The sequence below is a fragment of the Doryrhamphus excisus genome, chromosome 17, assembly GCF_030265055.1.
Source record: "Doryrhamphus excisus isolate RoL2022-K1 chromosome 17, RoL_Dexc_1.0, whole genome shotgun sequence".
NCBI classification, from domain to species: Eukaryota; Metazoa; Chordata; class Actinopteri; order Syngnathiformes; family Syngnathidae; genus Doryrhamphus; species Doryrhamphus excisus.
This window is the reverse complement of record NC_080482.1, coordinates 7,419,758-7,439,640: the sequence shown is the minus strand read 5'-3', so window position 1 is coordinate 7,439,640 and position 19,883 is coordinate 7,419,758. Positions and strand designations below refer to the sequence as shown.

The 19,883-nt window shown below is 40.2% G+C and overlaps 4 protein-coding genes across 9 annotated transcripts; 2 read left to right on the top strand and 2 right to left on the bottom strand.

Annotated features, from left to right (window-relative positions):
- Positions 1-49: 49 nt before the first annotated feature.
- On the top strand, positions 50-3,638 carry LOC131105634 (synaptobrevin-like). The gene is made up of 5 exons (XM_058053986.1): positions 50-480; positions 1,621-1,768; positions 1,851-2,009; positions 2,097-2,148; positions 2,523-3,638. Coding segments are annotated over exons 1-5 (378 nt in total). The 5' UTR covers positions 50-478; the 3' UTR covers positions 2,540-3,638.
- On the bottom strand, positions 1,092-9,030 carry tapbpl (TAP binding protein like). 2 transcript variants are annotated; one of them, XM_058053984.1, is made up of 9 exons: positions 8,930-9,030; positions 8,722-8,779; positions 8,294-8,500; positions 7,949-8,218; positions 7,679-7,879; positions 6,311-6,478; positions 5,068-5,171; positions 4,772-4,997; positions 1,092-4,689 (listed from the first exon to the last, which is right to left on the bottom strand). In XM_058053984.1, exons 2-9 carry the CDS (start codon positions 8,768-8,770, stop codon positions 4,622-4,624), a joined length of 1,293 nt encoding a protein of 430 aa, XP_057909967.1. In that variant the 5' UTR covers positions 8,771-8,779; positions 8,930-9,030; the 3' UTR covers positions 1,092-4,621. The 2 variants fall into 2 exon arrangements, with proteins under 2 accessions (XP_057909967.1, XP_057909968.1); XM_058053985.1 differs by having other exon boundaries at positions 8,878-8,949.
- A 466-nt stretch (positions 9,031-9,496) lies between these two features.
- Positions 9,497-16,852, top strand: LOC131105530 (tumor necrosis factor receptor superfamily member 5). Of its 5 annotated transcripts, XM_058053716.1 has the most exons (8): positions 9,497-9,635; positions 9,716-9,841; positions 9,923-10,069; positions 10,146-10,239; positions 10,309-10,385; positions 12,716-12,823; positions 14,964-15,113; positions 15,173-16,852. In XM_058053716.1, the coding sequence occupies exons 1-8, from the start codon at positions 9,560-9,562 to the stop codon at positions 15,316-15,318; spliced, it is 924 nt and encodes a 307-aa protein (XP_057909699.1). In that variant the 5' UTR covers positions 9,497-9,559; the 3' UTR covers positions 15,319-16,852. The 5 variants fall into 5 exon arrangements, with proteins under 5 accessions (XP_057909699.1, XP_057909697.1, XP_057909698.1 ...); XM_058053714.1 differs by having other exon boundaries at positions 10,146-10,385; XM_058053715.1 differs by having other exon boundaries at positions 9,508-9,841.
- rbp5 (retinol binding protein 1a, cellular) lies at positions 16,838-19,880 on the bottom strand. The gene is made up of 4 exons (XM_058053727.1): positions 19,616-19,880; positions 19,260-19,444; positions 18,706-18,807; positions 16,838-16,931 (listed from the first exon to the last, which is right to left on the bottom strand). The coding sequence occupies exons 1-4, from the start codon at positions 19,689-19,691 to the stop codon at positions 16,878-16,880; spliced, it is 417 nt and encodes a 138-aa protein (XP_057909710.1). The 5' UTR covers positions 19,692-19,880; the 3' UTR covers positions 16,838-16,877.
- Positions 19,881-19,883: the final 3 nt, after the last annotated feature.

The following is a 19,883-nucleotide window of genomic DNA, read 5'->3' as shown; positions in this document are numbered from 1 at the left end:
CTCACTCCCATCCGAGCTGCAATACTGCAAAGTATGCATGTTGGGGAGGGAGAGGTGGGGGGGTTAGTACCGCACTGTGTTTGAGAGCCCAAGTGCGGAAGGAAAGGTAGGAGAGGATATAGACGCATTACTGCAGCAACCCACCGTGGCACTTCCACGCACACACACACACACACACAGAAAAACATTGAGGATTTGGGAGATTTTTTAGCGTGAAGTGAGCCAATCTGCATCTTTTCTGGAGGAGCTGGATGCTGGGACTGATAGCATCTTCATCTTTTGACTACTTCTTCTTGTGGCCTCATTGCGACACTTTAGAGCCGCTACACTGCGGCACTTTTTTGGAACTCTTGTCATCTTCTCCACGTCCCTTTGAAAATCCTATGTGATTCTTTTGGTTTTTGTTTTGTTTCGCTTCAGTGTTGGACTTGAGAACGCTGCCGCCTCTGCTGAGTCAGCACAAACAGCTGCATAGACGATGTGAGTGTTAATGCGGCTGTTTTTTTAATTACCCCAGCATTACAGTCACTGGGGAAACACTATGAATGGAGCTAATTGGCTGTGTTTTCTTCTTAGTTGTGTTTGTCATCATTTATTGGTGACTAAATGGTGCAATGTGATATCATGGTTCATTAAATCATTGCTGTTTACATATAGCTTTTTATGTTATATTATTGTGGTCATAGTTAAAATATACAGTATATATATTATGTATGTAATGCAAAAAATTATATTTTACAACATTATTATGAGCAGATTTTAGCATATATTTTCAACTTTTTAAAATATTAAACAGGCATGTTTTTATTGGTTTTGTCATTATTATTATTATTTATTAGTATTTTGCATATATCACTGCTGTCTAATGCAATGCTCAAATATTTATTTAAAAAGGAAAATACAAAAAATGCATGACTTTATATTTTTATCATATATATGTAATATATTTATTTTTTATTTTTTAATATTTTATTTTAATATAATTATATTAATTTTAATATTAATTATAATATATACATTTTGAATTAATATATTTATTTATAATATGCCCATATCACTAAAAATCTTCGCATTTTGTGAGACCAAAATATTCATAACAAACTAAAATACATGCTTTCTATTTCAATATTTATGTACAATATTTTAATAATAAAAAAATGATTCAATACTGTTTGAGTGTATGAAATATTATGAACGGTGTCAGTATTATTGGTGCCAATCAAAGCAATGGGTCCATCAAAATTTGTCCAAAATATCGGTCACAATGTTAGGTAATACACAATTCAAGATTTGGATTCTACAAATATAATAATGCCCATTTTAACATTTTTAACAATTTTTTTCTAGCTATACAGTAAGTACATAAAGTGACCAAAATATTGTAAAATATGCAGTGCAATGCAAACTAGAACCACAATATTAATAAACATATATGCAAGTTGGTATTATTACCTTTGCAAATGCAGAATTGTCTTGAATTGCAGGTGTACCTAATGTGTTGACCAGTGAGAGTGGAGTTTAGGTTTTAATTTGAATTTCGGTGTTCATTGACTCCTAATTGATGATCAATTCCATGCATTTCATTCACTTTCTGAATCCCTCTTCCTCCTATCTCCCTAGGTCCGCCCCAGATGCTGCCGCCCCAGGTGGAGCCCCCGGTGCTCCAGGAGCTCCCGGTGCAGATGGCGCCCCGGCCGGCCCACCTGCCGGGCCACCCAACACCTCCAGCAACCGTAGGCTACAGCAGACGCAGGCCCAAGTGGAGGAGGTACGGCACAGAAAGAATCAAAACAATAAATGCCACTTCCAATTCTTCATATTTGAAGAATATGAAATGTGTTGTCATGAAGGTGGTGGACATCATGAGGGTAAATGTGGACAAGGTTCTGGAAAGGGACCAGAAGCTCTCAGAGCTGGATGACAGAGCAGATGCGCTCCAAGCCGGGGCGTCGCAGTTTGAGAGCTGCGCAGCCAAGCTGAAGAACAAGTACTGGTGGAAAAACTGCAAGGTGGGGCAACGTTTTAAGGGTGGCTCTTTTTTTTGTTTTGTTTTTTTTTAACACTGACGACAAAGTGATGATGTCTTCTTATTTCAGATGATGATCATGATGGGGATTATTGGAGTCATTGTCGTGGGGATAATATTCTGTGAGTACAATATACTCTTCAGTGTAGTATACAGATTTAATTAATATACCCAACTGGTCGCTTCATTAGGTACACCTGAGATAATAATGCAAGTATGCGTGTCCATTTATGTCCACATACCTGTATATACGTCATTATTTGTCTGCCCATTCACACCAACTATACTGCAAATACAGATAAATATGGGAAATTAGCATTCACATACACATATCACACATAATATAAACATATTATATAAATATAAAAATATATAATATAAAAAGGAATCTTTTGTGTGAGTGTTTATGGCTTTTTTTAGTGGTTGAGGCTCGGATGCTTTGCAAGACGGGGGGGCCATTACACTAATGACTTCCTCTCTTCCTCGCTATTTGCAGTGTACTTCTTCTACTAAGGGCCGCCCATCACTAAAGGTGGATATGGACTTGCGAATGTTATGGGATGGATGACAGAGAGAAAGAGAGAGATTTTTACCCCCCTCCTCCTCCTCATCACATATTATGGAAACTGTTTTGTTTTGGTTTAAATGTTCATGCCATGAATTATTGAGAAGAAGGAAGACGGGTCGATGTGATGATTACCAGTACCAAGCTTATTGTTATTGTTGTGAACACTAACTTTGTTCTTTTGTTGTAAAGTGATGAGCCTAACTAATTGCAGCCTACTAATACAAAAAAAAAAAACTCTTCTACGGGAGCGTATCTGAAACTTGAGCAAAATTTGAGCCACTTAAAAGAGACAATCTCCAAAGCTGATTGGACCGCTGAATTGCAATGCAAAGTACTTTAACAGCCATAGACGGATGAATGTGGAGAATCACACTGATAGCTTTGTACAGAACAGATTCAAGTCAGGATTCCGTACTTCTTTTTAATCCATTTATAGGCTCAGAAATTCACTATTTCTCGCTTGTAGTTCTTGTGGAGTGTTTTATTGCTTAACTTGACACAATAACACAAAGTAGGCCAAGGTGAGCTGATTGTTTCCTATTTGCATGGCCATCCTTGTCGGTAGTTTTCTCCCTAATAGCAACACTTGTGCATCCATGCTTTCTTTATCTAACGACGACTGTATATTTTGCTCTCGTCAGCAGGTTTATGGACATTTAATGTCCCCCTGATCCAATAATAATAATAATAATAATAATAATAATAACAAAGTGAAGCTTTTGCAAAGCCACAACGCTCACCAGTGCCAAACACAACTTTGAACTGTTAACATTATGTAGCATTGAGAACATTAACATGCATTTTTTTTTTGGTGGAGGGGGTTGTTAAGATGATTTATAGAGGCATTTATTTTAATTTATTAAGACTAATTGTGAGTTATTTCTGCACAAATGTAGCTAATGAAAAATTCAAATGATAGTGTGCAAAAATATTATTTTGGGTGACAGAATTACAGAGTGAAAATGCAGAAAAGGTGCAACTGTTTGCAAAAAAAAGAAATGCATGCCTGTCCATTTTGCTGATGCCAATAAAAGACGATAACAATGCAACTGTTGTCTGAATTATTTTTAAAAGACGTAATATCGCCTTTTAAAAAAAAAAATCTAGTTTATATGCTATATTGATGGCCCAGTGGTTAGTTAGCATGATGGCGATCGAGGGGTGCGGATCTCTGCTTTGTGTGGAGGACGCCCACTTGCCAAAAACATTCATTCATTCATTTTCTACCACTTTTTCCTCACGAGGGTCGCCCCAGCTGTCTTGGGGCGAGAGGCGGGGTACACCCTGGACTGGTCGCCAGCCAATCACAGGGCACATATAGACAAACAACCATTCACACTCACATTCATACCTATGGACGATTTGGAGCCGCCAATTAACCTAGCATGTTTTTGGAATGTGGGAGGAAACCGGAGTACCCGGAGAAAACCCACGCATGCACGGGGAGAACATGCAAACTCCACACACAGATGGCCGAGAGTGGAATTGAACCCTGGTCTCCTAGCTGTGAGGTCTGCGCGCTAACCACTCGACCGCCGTGCCACCCCTAGGTTAATTACCGACTCCAAATTGTCCATAGGTATGAATGTGAGTGTGAATGGTTGTTTGTCTATATGTGCCCTGTGATTGGCTGGCGACCAGTCAGCTGGGATAAGCTCCAGTATATGCCCTTGACGCTAATGAGGACGGGAGGTATAGAAAATGAATGAACGGATGGATGGCGTATTGGTACGTTCTTATTAATATCAGGGGCGAATACCCGAAGACAGCTGGGATAGGCTCCAGCATGGACCGCAATCCTCGTGAGGATAAGCGGCTTAGAAAATGTATGGATGGATGTTCAAAGTAAACTAAACCATTTACACAATAATTTATTCACTCTTACTTGCTTATTTAAACCCAAACAGTAGTGCACAAAAACCATCAAATCTCTATGCAAAGTACAGATAATGACCTTAACCCGAGTTTTCATTCAAGTCAAATAAAATCTAGTAAAAGTGTAACAAAGTGAAACAGTGACTATGTAATTATTTAAGGAGCTGGTAGAAGAAAAGCACAGTGACAAAAAGAAAGCACAGCACCCACCAGTAGTCATCTGCAAAAACGAAAAACAACACGACCATGAATCCCATCACCGTTGCTAGTTTTATGATCGGGGTGTGAAATGAGCCACTTACCTGCTTCCTGGTGTTCGACCAGTACACTAACAAAAAGAGGAGCATCCAGAGCTGGGTGTGACACCTTACAGATGATTTCAGTTCCGTGGGGGACGCTGGAGGGCACAATGAGGCGGGATGAGAGTGTATACGTGCCGTCGCCGTGCTTCCGGTGGCTGGACAGGAAGCCTTGATCGGGGAAGATGGTGGGCTCCTTGTTTGTTAGCGAGCGCGACAACCATTCCACCTGGAAGCAAATGTCAACATGTGAAGTACTGCATGTTGGATGGGTTGTTGTTTGAAGTGTAGTACCTCACCTGAGCATCCAGAGGGAAGTATTTACTACAATGGCACCTTACAGTCTGTGGGGTGTTCGCCTTTAGAACCAACTTTGTCTCCGAGAGAGAAACAATGGGGGGTTCTACAAAAAAATAAACAAGAGAGAAGGAGATTTCATTGTAAACATGTGTCTGTCCATTCACATACACATACATTGAAAACATTGCAAACAATGGGGGAGGGTCCATTCACATGTAAAAATAATGTAAACATCTTCTTCTTTAATGTGAGTGTGAATGGTTGTTTGTCTATCTGTGCCCTGTGATTGGCTGGCGACCAGTCCAGGGTGTATTCCGCCTCTCGCCCGAAGACAGCTGGGATAGGCTCCAGCACCCTCCCGCAAGCCTCCTTCTTTATTTACCCCCCCCCCCCCCCCCGCACACAAAATGTGAACCTCTGTATGTCCACTCACATACAAACACACTCTATATTATGACATTTACCACATCAAATGATGTATGTCCACTCACATACAGTATACAGTAGGAATGTCACAATACACAATAAAATGATCCATGTCATTCATTTCATTTTGACTATGTTATCTTGAATTGCTCCTCATGAGGCAACACTCTTCTGCAGTTCTGTGTGTATGCTAGCGGCCCCGCCTCCACCCACGGAAAAAAAAAGCGAGATTAAAACGTGACTTCTCATTCTGAAAAAAAATCTCATAGCAATTAGGTCAAAAAAAAATCAATCATCATTTTGGGCTGCACGGTGGAGAAGTGGTTAGCGCGCAGACCTCACAGCTAGGAGACCAGGGTTCAGTTCCACCCTCGGTCATCTCTGTGTGGAGTTTCCCCAGGTACTCCGGCTTCCTTCGACATTCCAAAAACATGCTAGGTTAATTGGCGACTCCAAATAGGGTCGCGGGGGATGCTGGAGCCTATCCCAGCTGTTTTCGGGCGAGAGGCGGGGTACACCCTGGACTGGTGGCCAGCCAATCACAGGGCACATATAGTAGACAAACAACCATTCACACTCACATTCATACCTATGGACAATTTGGAGTCGCCAATTAAGCTAGCATGTTTTTGGAATGTGGGAGGAAACCGGAGTACCCGGAGAAAACCGGAGAGAACAAGCAAATGGCCGAGGGTGGACTTGAACTCGAGTTTCCTAACTGTGAGGCCCGCATGCTAACCACTCGGCTAATTCACACACAATGTAAAGTGAGAGTAGCCTTATAGGTCAAAAAGGTCCAATATGGGTGAAACTTACGAACGACCCGGAGATTAACGACCTGCTGGCCATGGAAAGGACCTAAAGATACAGAGCAGATGTAGGCGCCCTCATCCGTCACCTTTAAATTGTTCAGGGTCACAGATGCGTTTCCTTGACCAACAACCTGGAAAGCATCCACACTGGATTCCTCTCTGTCATGATGCACTGAGAACAGGGAAATACTGTCAGCAAAACTGATATTAGTCCTACACAAGTACATCCCCGACAGTACAACAACTATCTTGCCACAAATCATCACCTAACTTAACTATACCGCTATTTACCTCTTTTTGGTCAGGATTTTTTTCATTTGTTATTAGGTTTAGGTGTCGACCAACAATGAAAAATTGTTGTCTGTACGCCTTTTAGTGCTGTTTTCATGATTCGGCAAATCTGCTGTATGCCAAACATACAGCAAATAACATTAGGTAGAGAAAGCCAACCTGTTACATTACCGGATGATTAAATATGCTAACATAGTTATACTTAGTTTTACTATTTTGAAGCCATTTTGAATGCACAGAGATAGTGTGATGAGGTCAGTATCTGGTGGTAAAACCAGATTGGGACCACTCTGGACCACCCCCAATAGAGTTAAACTGTACATTTTGGAGTGTCCTTTTATTGTGGCTAACCTAAGGCTTACCTGTGCAATAATCATGCTGTCTAATGGATGATGACTAGTCCCGTAGAGAGATATGGTAATGGTAATGGTTTTATTTCATTTGAACATGCATCAGATGACAATTGAAAGCATCACATAATCAGTTCACAGTTCCACATGTCCAAAAGGAGTAGGAAGAAGCAAAGCTTATTAAATCCTACCCCTCCATCTGGTACTTTTACAATCAGTAACTGTTACATTTGTTCACTTCCTGCTTTCCTAATATGGTTTAAGGTATTTTTATTTTAAATTTTTTTGTCACGTACCGAAGTATGAGGTGATATGACCATCCAATGACATAATGGGTACCATAGTAAGTGTCAATATAGTGATATGTATAGCACATCATGACTGGTTCAAGACTCTTCATCCTTGTATTTAGCAAACATCAACTGCTTGTATTGTTTCTTGAATTGGCTCATCGTTGTGCATTGTTTGAGGGTCTTACTCAATCCATTCCATAGTTTGATTCCACATACTGAAATGCTATGGCTTTTTAACGTAGTCCTAGCATATAAGTGTTTCAAATTTAGTTCTTCCCTGAGATCATATTTCTCCTCTCTTGTAGAGAAGTATTGGATGACATTTTTAGCTAATCGGTTATTTTTAGCCTTGGTTATCAATATTTGAGAGATAGGCCTTTTTTGTATAGAGAGACCTATACAGCTCTGAACTAATCCTTACGTTGACGCCACACTTACCCTCCGTGCTCCCTTCTGGATCATTCAGCTTAGTCTTCATCGTGAGGATTTTCCGACCTTGTCCTCGATGCTGCTGTCGCCACTCAATGTGCACTTCCTCATCGGGCAATGCCTCTACGTATCTAAAACCACAGCCAAGGAGGCAGTTGCCTCTCAGAGGCACAGATGGAGTCTTGACGGTGGAAAACACCAAAAAGGGTACTATGGAGACAGATTAAAAAAAATATATGACTTAGGACATCTTTCACACCAGTTCTGTTTGTGTCTCACCATCAGTCAACAGCGTTCCAGCATGGCTCATGGGCAGGTTCAGTGTGCTTTGTATCAGTGTCGATTGGTCCATTACCACGGGTAAAGTGTGGAGGATCAACATAGCACTGAAGTCAGCACCTTCCACGTCGATGGACACCATGAAATAACCAGATCCCGATTCCTTCTTTGAACCGTGGGGGGTATAAGACGTTATTTCACACATCACTTCCTGCTCGTTGCAGTCGGCATGGAGTAGCAACTCCACATTGGGAATCTCGAAGGATGACGCTGCAACAAACAGGAAGAACATCAAAATAGGAGAACAATTTATTTGGGTATAGAAAAGAAGGCGAGGAAAAGAACCTTTGGTCTCAAACAAAATGAGATCTGGATCCTGCTTGAACGGTGGAACAAACGGGGTGAGTGCTTCCAGCGATTCATCATCGGAAGCAACGGTGACATCTTTCAAGATGAGAGTGGATGGAGTTCTGGCAAAGACAGAACCTCCTTGGACTCTGACCGAGTCCTCAATGAACTCACACGACAGAACCACATCAGCAACCCCGGACGCTGTCAATCACAGTTTAAAGAGACAAGGAGAAGCAAGGTTATGATTCTGGAAGTCGCCATTTTGTTTATACTTGCAGGTAATTGTTTGAACACATGAATGAATGGGGGATAATTCTGACGTCAAAACAGAAGTTTTAATGTCAGATAAGATGTACACATGTCTAAAAATCTGTACTGTACTATACCCTACTACACATATATGCTGCAACTAAATTGCTTACCACGAACAAATGTCGTCAGGAGTCCAAACAAAATGATTCCTGTCACCATCGTGGAAGTCTTCATGTTAAAGAGAAACAGAACACATTCACAGCTACTTTCACTTTTGATTTCAACAACAAACCATATCAAATTGAAACGGACCGACGGGCACTCACACTATAACGCTCACAAAAGTCACATTATTTCTGTAAACCAGTAATTACTAACCTTCAGTAACAGGAAGGAACAGTTGAAAATATTGTCATGTTTATGGGGCTCGAGTTGTGGCGCATGCGCAAAGCAAGAGCTGTCAAGCGGGAAAATGAAAGTAAACTTCCTCGTGGCTTTGACGTTTAAAGTCCCAGTCTTATAAAGGGTGATTTTTAAGCGGAATTAAGCAGGAGGATAAAAAAGTTAACAATTCTACAACAGATATTGTATGTATTTTTTAATAGTTTTATGGGTATTTTCAACTATTAATGATTTTTCGTTGACTTTTGATTGACTTGTGTCGAGGTAAAAAAAAATTGTGTGCAGTTTATACATTATACCACACGATGGCACTGTTTAACACTGTAATGTTGGTGTCATGCAATACACATCTTGATATTCCAAACACAAGAGAGGAAAAGGTGAACAATTAAAAAAAACATTTTATAGGTGGCAGGGGGGGAGTGACAGCAGGAAGGAAATAAGGGAGGGACCAAAAAAAAAAAAAGAAGACAGTGGTGGGGGGGTCAATGGGGGTTTCCACTGTGTGGGATAAGCAAGGTAAGGTATCACACAGCAGAGATGAGACAAAGGTGTTCTTTGGGACGGCAAGTCTTGAAGACCAAAGTTTTGGATATCTGAGTAGCGATGGCGGACGGGAAGTGCACTGCTGAGGATAGGTACTTGAGTAAAAGTGGAAGGTGCTGCGATCGATGCCCCCCAGGTCAGTTGGAGGGTCACACAGCTACTTTACTCTGGTGTTTTTGAACCGTGGGTGCCTGTATGCTTTTGTTGGCTCATCAGGAAGCTATGTGCAAGCCGACTGCGACGTTGCCATGAAGACTCGGTGTGGTGAATGCGGACGTGGACTCTACACGGCCACCAGAAATCATTTAAGTAGCTGCATGGTGTGCAGGCAGTGCAGCGGCAGTGAGTCACTCAACATTTGGCAAGGAGAATAGAAACTGATCCAAATATAATATTCATATATTATATATAAATTCATAACAGGCAACAACCAGAAGACACTAAAGCAGTGCACGGCTGACAAGGACACAGTGTGCGGGTGTTTGACAGGTTTCTTGTGTGACCGTGAGCCATGCGAGGACTGCATTCCCGCCACCTTGTGCCCTCCGGGATCAGGGTTGAAAGTTCAAAGTAATATGGCTACGTGAAGAAACAGAAAATACACATATCTAAAAATGAAAGTGAACAAAAATGTTGTTTATTGCAGCCACAGAGGTTAATGATGCAATCTGTGCTCCGTGTGAAGAGGGCACCTACAATAACGTGTCGGATTTCCAATCAGCCTGTCAAATACACACCAGGTTAGACATCTTGGAATTGTTATTATATTGTATAGAATCGGGTGTATTGTTGTTGTGTTTTATTCACAGGTGTGAGGACTTGGGGCGAGAGTTGAAAACCCGAGGAACGTCAACTTCGGATGCCATCTGCGGGGACTTAAAGTCTGGTGGGTTTATTGTTTGGACATGCAATGCCATGAAATTCAATCAGCCCAGAGACGATTAAATACAAACGTTTCTCTATAAATGCTCAGCCGGTTCCTCATGTTACAGTCATTTTGGGAAGTCTTGTGGGAACTTGTACTGTATGCCTGAAAGGCTTTGGCCAGGAAGGAAGTTCGTCAATGACTGCAAGTCCACATAACTTTGAGTTGTAGGGGCTTGGGCTAACAAATCTTTTTTTTTTTTTTACATACCAGTATTTATGACTATTTTTTAACTTCTGTATGTATTCATGAGAGCAATAGTACAAGTAACCATACCTCCATAATTGGGCTATGTTCTTAGTATGTGTGCATAAAGAGAACAACTATTTTTGCTTTCATCCTATGGGAGAGGGAGGCTGACGTCATCGATCTTTTTTTCTTTAACAAATTCTGTTTTTTATTGATCTCTTTTTAAACACCAGTATTTATGACTTTATTTGTACTTCTGTATGTATACATGAGTACAAGTCACCATACCTCAATATTTGAGATGTGTTTTTAGTATGTGTGCAAAAAGAGAACAACTATTTTTGCTTTCATCCTATGGGAGAGGGGGGCTGACGTCATCGATCTTTTTTTCTTTAACAAATTCTGTTTTTTATTGATCTCTTTTTATACACCAGTATTTATGACTTTATTTGTACTTCTGTATGTATACATGAGTACAAGTCACCATACCTCAATATTTGGGATATGTTTTTAGTATGTGTGCATAAAGAGAACAACAATTTTTGCTTTCATCCTGTGGGAGAGGGAGGCTGACGTAATTGCAGATCTTTTTTTCTTTAACAAATTCTGTTTTTTATGAATCTCTTTTTACACACCAGTATTTATGACTTTATTTTTACTTCTGTATGTATACATGAGTACAAGTCACCATACCTCAATATTTGGGATATGTTTTTAGTATGTGTGCAAAAAGAGACTACTATAACTATTTTTGCTTTCATTTTATGGGAGAGGGAGGCTGACGTCATTGCAGATCTTTTTTTTAACAAATGATGGGTTTTTTTACTAATCTCTTTTTACATACCAGTATTTATGACTATTTTTTTTACTTCTGTATGTATTCATGAGAGCAATGGTACAAGTAACCATACCTCCATATTTGGGATGTTTTTAGTATGTGTGCATAAAGAGAACAACTATTTTTGCTTTCATCCTGTGGGAGCGGGAGGCTGATGTAATTGCAGATCTTTTTTTCTTTAACAAATTCTGTTTTTTATTAATCTCTTTTTACACACCAGTATTTATGACTTTATTTTTACTTCTGTATGTATACATGAGTACAAGTCACCATACCTCAATATTTGAGATGTGTTTTTAGTATGTGTGCAAAAAGAGAACAACTATTTTTGCTTTCATCCTATGGGAGAGGGAGGCTGACGTCATCGATCTTTTTTTCTTTAACAAATTCTGTTTTTTATTGATCTCTTTTTATACACCAGTATTTATGACTTTATTTGTACTTCTGTATGTATACATGAGTACAAGTCACCATACCTCAATATTTGGGATATGTTTTTAGTATGTGTGCATAAAGAGAACAACTATTTTTGCTTTCATCCTGTGGGAGAGGGAGGCTGGCGTAATTTCAGATCTTTTTTTCTTTAACAAATTCTGTTTTTTATTAATCTCTTTTTATACACCGGTATTTATGACTTTATTTTTACTTCTGTATGTACACATGAGTACAAGTCACCATACCTCAATATTTGGGATATGTTTTTAGTATGTGTGCAAAAAGAGACTACTATAACTATTTTTGCTTTCATCTTATGGGAGAGGGAGGCTGACGTCATTGCAGATTTTTTAACAAATGATGTTTTTTTACTAATCCATTTTCACATACCAGTATTTATGGCTTTTTTTTACTTCTGTATGTATTCATGAGAGGTGCAACGGTACAAGTAACCATGCCTCCAAATTTGGGATATGTTTTTAGTATGTGTGCATAAAGACAACAACTTTTTTTTGCTTCCATCTTATGGGAGAGGGAGGCTGACGTCATTGGAGTTTTTTTTTTAACAAATCCTGTTTTTTTTTTTTACAAATTTCTTCTTACATACCAGTAGTTATGGCTTTTTTTTTTTTTTTTTAACTTCCGTATGTATTTATGAGAGGTGCAATGGTACAAGTAACCATACCTCCATATTTGGGATATGTTTTTAGTATGTGTGCATTTTTTTTTTTTAACAAATCCTGTTTTTTACTAATCTCTTTTTACATACCAGTATTTATGACTTTTTAATAAAACTATATTGACAGTGTTTTTACTGTGTGTTCTGCAGGTTGCTCGTGGATATTACCTGCAGGCTTGTGGTTGGGCTTTGTGCTGACCATACTGGCTGTATTAGGACTGATGTGCTGGACTGCTAAACGCAAAGCACGCAAAATGGGTGAGTAGAACATTTTTCCTCTGAATGTTTCACATGGGTCTCTAACACATTTGAGTGCTACCTGCAGTACAGTTTCGGGTGCGCTACTTGCAGACATCCTCCCACTGTTTCCTCTGTGGTGGATGTACAGAAGAACATATAGACAATAAGGTAAAAATATAATTTACAATACTAGGCTCATTCATTTAAATAGTAGACTCCAGAGCGGTTGCAATATTGACTTTTGAGTCATATGTTATTTTTCAAGGAATAATTCTCTCTGAATATGCATATTTAATTCCAGCAACATGACAAACTGAAAAAGGACACGACATAAGGCACATATTCAGCTTGATGTCACAAATGTGGCGGCCATGTGACGCACGTATCACATATGAGTAATAATAGCGACTCCTACATGTGTGCCACACTGTGTTGACTGACATTTGTTGTGTAGATGAGATAAGGATGGAAATTACAGACACAATACATCTTGCTGTGTGTACACGTGTATGTGTTTGTGTGTAGTGACACATTACCACTCAATTAGCATATGACTTGTGCTCAGTATAGCTATTTACAGTCATTGAACACAACTTCAATGTAAAACTAATTGAGCAAACTCGAATATTTGATACAATGAAAAAGTCGTAAATATCATACATTTGATGAGGAAGTTTTTTTTATTTATTAAAAGGAACCCATTATGCAAATTTTTCAGCCCTTTGTATTGAGTTGTGGACTCCTATAGAGCAGCTGCACACAATAACCAGCACAGAAAGCTTTCTAGTTCTTCCAGAATTTGCACCTATTCAGCTGTATTTCTTCGGATTTCGTGCTTCCCAAGAATTCTGTCTTGATAAATATATTCCACCCTCAGCCCACCCTCAGGCACGCCCACTCTGCTGTGATTGGTCACACTTGTGAGTGCATAAAAGGACTTCCGGTATGTGCCGCTAGCTGAGACCCTAACTTTATAGGAGTTGATAGACGGTGATGTATCTTTTTAAAATGTTCGGAATCCAATCCTGAAGTAGAAACTGGGAAGTTTCTCAATAATAGAGGTTACTTCATGATGTATCTCAATGGTAAATAGCTTTAGCATTTTAGCGTTAGGTATTCTAAAGTATCGGTAATGTCTAATGTGTTGTGCGGAACTACCAGTGTTTAAAAAACTAGGGTAGAGCCACTAATTGTGGTGGGAAATGGCTACTCGCAACCCCACTTCCTGTATGCACACTCTATAATGCTACACAAACAAGTGCTTTTGCTCCATGACTTACACAAAATAAACACAGTTAGGACACTGATAAATTGTTACTTACCGCTAGCTCTTCTGACTCTTCTACACGACCAAGTAACATTGGAAAGGCGTCGGGCTTCAGGAAGTTTGTAGGCAAGTCCAGCTTTCCCTCACGAGCCATTGCTAGCAATGTGAACAGAGAAGGAGAGCTTGGGGAAGGACAGAGAGCTTATCCGGCTTACAGACACGCCCATATAAGGAAGTCTGCTCCTCTGTGACATCACAAAGGGGCAGTTTTACCACGCCTTCTGAAACCGAGCATTTTGAGACATCCCAAACTTCGTTCAGGGCACACAAACCTCATTATCTGAAACTTTGGGATCGTTTAACACGAGAATACAACATTCTAAGTATATTTATAGGTCGGAAAAGTGGAAAAAGCTTAAGAGGTCCCCTTTATTGTACCACAGCAGTAAGCCCACAATTGTAGCGTGTCACCTAAAATGGCAACGCAAACAGTGAGAGATGCATTTATGTTGAAAGTGTTATTTTTTTATGGGAAACTGGAAATAGGTGCGTAGATATATCTGCACATATATCAGCATATATCTGCACATATCATATATGTCAGCCATGTTTACATTTGGCTTGAATGTTGTCTGTGAATATGTTATTTCCCAGCTACCTTGAACTTTCAAAGAGTCCAGTGAGAAAATGTGGTCACGTGCGTGATGATGTCATAAAACACGTATTTACAAATAGCCTTTTATTAAAATACAAAACGATGAAAAAAACTAAAACTCTAATTTCTCTTCTGAGTTTTAACATTCATTTTTGTATTTGGTTTATTTGTTATCATGAAATTTTAGTATCCAAAACATGATTGTTTTGTTTTGTTTGTGTATATGATGTCCTCAGCCAGGTCAAGCATTCCTGTTCCTTTGGTAACGACGGCTTCAGTCATCACCGACAGCCTGATGGAGCCTCCGCTACCAAACCCAGCACTATACGATCTCTGCCAAAAGAGTGATGTGCCATCGGCGTGCCAACTTAGCATATTTAACCCAGGTAATAAACATCACAACACCGCAGTAGTCTGATTTGGTGCTGATGATCATCTTCTTCAGATGATAGTGCAATCAACCACAGCACAGAAGACAAAATGGACCTTCGTACTACACTTATGACTGACTCCTCGGACCGCTGCAATGGGACTGATGTGTACCACAGGAGCTACTCTGAGCCACAGGAGAACGAGTGGTGTGGAACATGAGTGTAGTTTGTTTGGGAGTATCCATTCTATTGTCATTTGCACATTCATACACAAGACAGATTAAATGTGTCTTGGAATGTGTGGCACTGCCCCCTGCAGGACAGTTGTGGTACTGACAGTGTCACATAAGGGGTTGACGTTTATTGTTTTCAGAAACATATCGAATTTGAAATTAACAGTTCATTTTAGTGTATTTATGAATCAAAATGTAATCACTTAATTACACTCATTGGAGACTTCATTAGTTACACTTGTCACTTATCAAATGCAGAGATGATCAAAGTGTAGTATGAGTACTACTGTACCAGTACAAGATACAATGAGCACTATATGCAGGATATGTAAATACAGCTCTTGCATTGGAGTGTGTGAGACTATGGAGGTGTACCTACTAAATGTCCAGTGTGTGTAATATATAGTCTTTTTCTTTTTTTAATTCAATAATCAGAATAATAACTGGAAAATATTTAGCAATATACTCTACATTAATATTTAAAAAATAATATAATATATATTATATAATATATATATTAGATATAATTACAGTAAACCTCGGATATATCGGACACGGATATATCGGAAATTCACTCACAACGGACAGATAAAAAAGAACCGATTTTTCTGTAATGCATTTCCAATAAAAATTCATTGCATATATCGGATTTTTTATAACGGATTTCGCCTATTCGCCTAAAATCTCCAGTCCCGTTCCAATGCATTTCCATTAAATTTCCCTCGCATATATCGGATGGCCGCATCGTGGCGCTCCGATTCGCCAAATCGTGACAGGCCGCTATACGACGTCATTTGCAGCGTTTGCAGCGTTGCCTGCGCGTCCAGGTACATTGGAAACATAGTCAAGGAAGTGCCTTTTTATAACGGATTAAATCCGATTTACGCATATACCGGATATAAATCCGATATATGCGTAAAACGGACATTTTCCGGTATACGCATATAACGGATTTCGCTTATATCGGACAAAACCAGTGGGAACAATTGAATCCGATATATCCGAGGTTTACTGTATATATAATATAAATATATATATAATACCGCGACCCTCGTGAGGAAAAAGGGGTAGAAAATGAATATATATAATATATATAATATATATAATAAAAAATAAAACAATAATAATAAATTATTATTAAGGAGTCACATTTTTTTAATTCATTTTTTTACGTTAATTAACCAAATTCTTCCAAAGTTTTGGGATTAGGGTTTATCATTTACACTGTTTATTTTCAACTACACATGCATTTTTTTGCTGATAACATGTTCAAATCCAATGATGATCATGCATTGTACAATAAGCATATTCAGCTACATCCACAAGTGTATAGACAGTGACAGATGTTGCACCACTGTCCAAAACCCTTGTGAAACCTATTCTTTTACGGAATGTTTTACACGTACTGTCTCTGTTATTGGTACCATACCACACAAACATTCACCCTCATTCTAACATTTCATAATAGTGATTAAAATCCATGTACCTTGATGATTTTCTATACAGAATAAACGAGGTTAATCACTAAAAAAAAAAAAAAGGTACTTCAATCGGCCTTCTTGAAGACCTGCTTGGCAACGACGCCTTCAGCTCTCATCTCCTGCAGAGGACAAAGGGAGAGAGAGGAGAAGAAGTGAGGGTGTTTAATTAATAGGGACAATCAATAGAGGAGTGCAGAACATGAAAGGGGGGGTTGCTCAATGATGGGATTGTATCCAAAACATTGCCCCTTCATTATTTGACCCTGTAATCTCTTTCACTTCCTAATTGTACCAACCCCCATATCGCTTTTTCCCCTTTTCTTGAACAAGGCGCTGCTGTGTCCACCCCCCACTGCAAGTAAGGATATTGGAAATCCTCCATAAAGCTACTCAGTGGAACAATGCCTTGTGTTTGACATCTTAAAGACACTTAATCTTTTACAGTTTACACCCAATGTATAGTCATTCATTCCTTTTCTACCGCTTATCCTCACAAGGGGTGCTGGAGCCTATCCCAGCTGTCTTCGGGCAAGAGGCGGGGTACACCCTGGACTGGTCGATCAGCCAATCACAGGGCACATATAGACAAACAACCATTCACACTCACATTCATACCTATGGACAATTTGGAGTCGCCAATTAACCTAGCATGTTTTTAGAATGTGGGAGGGAACCGGAGTACCCGGAGAAAACATGCACACTCCACACAGAGATGGCCGAGGGTGGGATTGAACCCTGGTCTCCTAGCTGCTGACAGTTTGTAAAGTCCTTTGAGACTCTTTTGTGATCAATGGTTGTATAAATAAACTTGACTTGACTGATTAATGGCTGCACGGCGGTCGAGTGGTTAGTGCCCAGACCTCACAGCGAGGAGACCTGAGTTCAATCCCACCCCCCTCTGCCATCTCTGTGTGGAGTTTGCATGTTCCGGGTACTCCGGTTTCCTTAATTGCCGACTCCAAATTGTCCATAGGTATGAATGTGAGTGTGAATGGTTGTTTGTCTATATGTGCCCTGTGATTGGCTGGCCACCAGTCCAGGGTGTACCCCGCCTCTCGCCTGAAGACAGCTGGGATAGGCTCCAGCACCCCCTGCGACCCTCGTGAGGAAAACGCGGTAGAAAATGAATGAATGACTGACGTACATAGTGGTTACCTAGCAACAATGCCGCATAAAAAGCTAAATGGTACCAGCCCTGGAAACCCGGGTCCAGAATCAGAAACAAAGCCATGTACCTTTGAATGCAAACTGTAAGGTAAGCTCTAAGAAGATAAGATAAGATATGCCTTTATTAGCCCCACAAGGGGTAATTCCAGGTTTACAGTAGCGAAAGTACAAGAGCAGATAAAAGGATAAAATATGAAAGGTCACATGATGACAACAAGGAAATGGAAGCTACAACTCACAAACAAAGAACAATGCAGCTGGATGGATTACATTCAATAACTGACATCAACTATACCTTCTATGCTGGAGCTTATCCCAGCCGACCTTTTGGGGAGAGGCGGGTTACACCCCGGAGTGGTCGCCATCCAATTGCAAGGCAAGCATTCACACTCGTATTCATTCATTCATTTTCTACCGCTTTTCCTCACGAGGGTCGCGGGGGATGCTGGAGCCTATCCCAGCTGTCCTTGGGCGAGAGGCGGGGTACACCCTGGACTGGACGCCAGCCAATCACAGGGCACGTATAGACAAACAACCATTCACACTCACATTCATACCTATGGACAATTTGGAGTCGCCAATTATCCTAGCATGTTTTTGGAATATGTGGGAGGAAACCAGACTTCCTGATCTCCTGCCTGTGTGGCCAACATGCTAAGCAACCACTCGTCCACCGTGCGTCACTGTAAAAAGTCATGGTGATGGGCTCTGCCTGTTTTTACTCACCAAATGCAGCTTGTCACCCTCCAGCCAGTGTGTCCATCCTCGGCCTTCTTTCTCGCCACGCTGTACACAAACCAGCTTCTCCCCTTCCCAGCTCACTGTGGTCTGCAGGGGGGGTGGGGGGGCAGAGGACACAAACATGCTGTGTGTTTGTGTGAACTGGGTGGAATGTTAAGTAGCTCAAGCATTTAAAAATCACATCAGGACCAACTGGCCTTCAAGATTTGGGTATTTATGTGTGCTGTTATTTATTTCATCATACGATGTAATATTCCTATAATTTTGGGTATTATTTGGAGTCATTCTCTTTATATCCTGGTATACTGTGATACATTAGAGCAGGGCGAGTGTGAAGCAGGGGTGATTGAATTATTTGCTTCTCATGTTTTCATTGGCCGTCTTTCAAACACACCAGTTGTCCATTGTGAGCGGAGCAGCAGGAGGTGGTTAGAAGACAAAATCCCAGCGGGGGGGGGGGGGGGGGGGTCACCATCTGATTTTACCACAGACACATAAACTTACTGACGCCACAACATGAACAGGAAAAAGGTTCATACCTGACACGTACGGCCATCCACTGGACCCAGATCTTCTGTAAACTCTTGTCCTATGATGAAATCCATATTGAAGTTCTTGAAAGTGGTGATGGTGCGTATCTTCATGGCTCCCGAGGCCGCATCGTGGATGATCTCTTTGGTGGGCTTCAACAGGCATACAATCTTCCTCAGTGCGAAGTTAATGTCTGGAAGAAGGGAGCACACTTGAATGTAAAACAGGACATTTTTCTTCATCATGGGGTCACACAGAGGACAAGCTGATGAGATCACTTCTCTCTTGTGCAGCTGCAAATGGAGATGTTATTAAAAAAAGACATTATTAGAGGAATTATTAGAAGAAGAAAAAAATATCTTACCTAAAGCAGCAAGGTAGGCGTCCATATTGTCCTGTTCCACCATATGAAAAGTACCAGAGTAGTCAGGTTTGGACATTTTTGCTTGTTCTTAATCTTAGTTTTAAAAGTTTCTTTCCTTCTTTGAGTGTGTAAAAATGTAAAATGTTGTTTCCAGCAAAGCAGTGACTCACAATGAAGCTCTCTCTCACTCACACACACACACAGCTTCTCCTTTTCTCCTCATGGAAGGGGCAGGAGGAGGAGGTTTCATTCAGTCTTCTTCCCTATT

Coding starts and splice junctions, on each gene's coding strand:
- LOC131105634 (XM_058053986.1), top strand. Junction 1,769..1,850: donor CGCAGGCCCAAGTGGAGGAG/GTACGGCACAGA, acceptor GTTGTCATGAAG/GTGGTGGACATCATGAGGGT. Junction 2,010..2,096: donor ACTGGTGGAAAAACTGCAAG/GTGGGGCAACGT, acceptor TTCTTATTTCAG/ATGATGATCATGATGGGGAT.
- tapbpl (XM_058053984.1), bottom strand. CDS start 8,770: ATGGTGACAGGAATCATTTTGTTTGGACTCCTGACGACATTTGTTCGT. Junction 6,479..7,678: donor TCCAGAAGGGAGCACGGAGG/GTAAGTGTGGCG, acceptor CCCTGTTCTCAG/TGCATCATGACAGAGAGGAA. Junction 5,172..6,310: donor CGTTAATCTCCGGGTCGTTC/GTAAGTTTCACC, acceptor ATTTTTTTGTAG/AACCCCCCATTGTTTCTCTC.
- LOC131105530 (XM_058053713.1), top strand. CDS start 9,625: ATGCCCCCCAGGTCAGTTGGAGGGTCACACAGCTACTTTACTCTGGTG. Junction 9,842..9,922: donor GTGCAGGCAGTGCAGCGGCA/GTGAGTCACTCA, acceptor AATTCATAACAG/GCAACAACCAGAAGACACTA. Junction 12,824..14,963: donor ACGCAAAGCACGCAAAATGG/GTGAGTAGAACA, acceptor TGATGTCCTCAG/CCAGGTCAAGCATTCCTGTT.
- rbp5 (XM_058053727.1), bottom strand. CDS start 19,691: ATGTCCAAACCTGACTACTCTGGTACTTTTCATATGGTGGAACAGGAC. Junction 19,445..19,615: donor CGCCTACCTTGCTGCTTTAG/GTAAGATATTTT, acceptor CCCTTCTTCCAG/ACATTAACTTCGCACTGAGG. Junction 18,808..19,259: donor TGGATGGCCGTACGTGTCAG/GTATGAACCTTT, acceptor CCCCCCCTGCAG/ACCACAGTGAGCTGGGAAGG.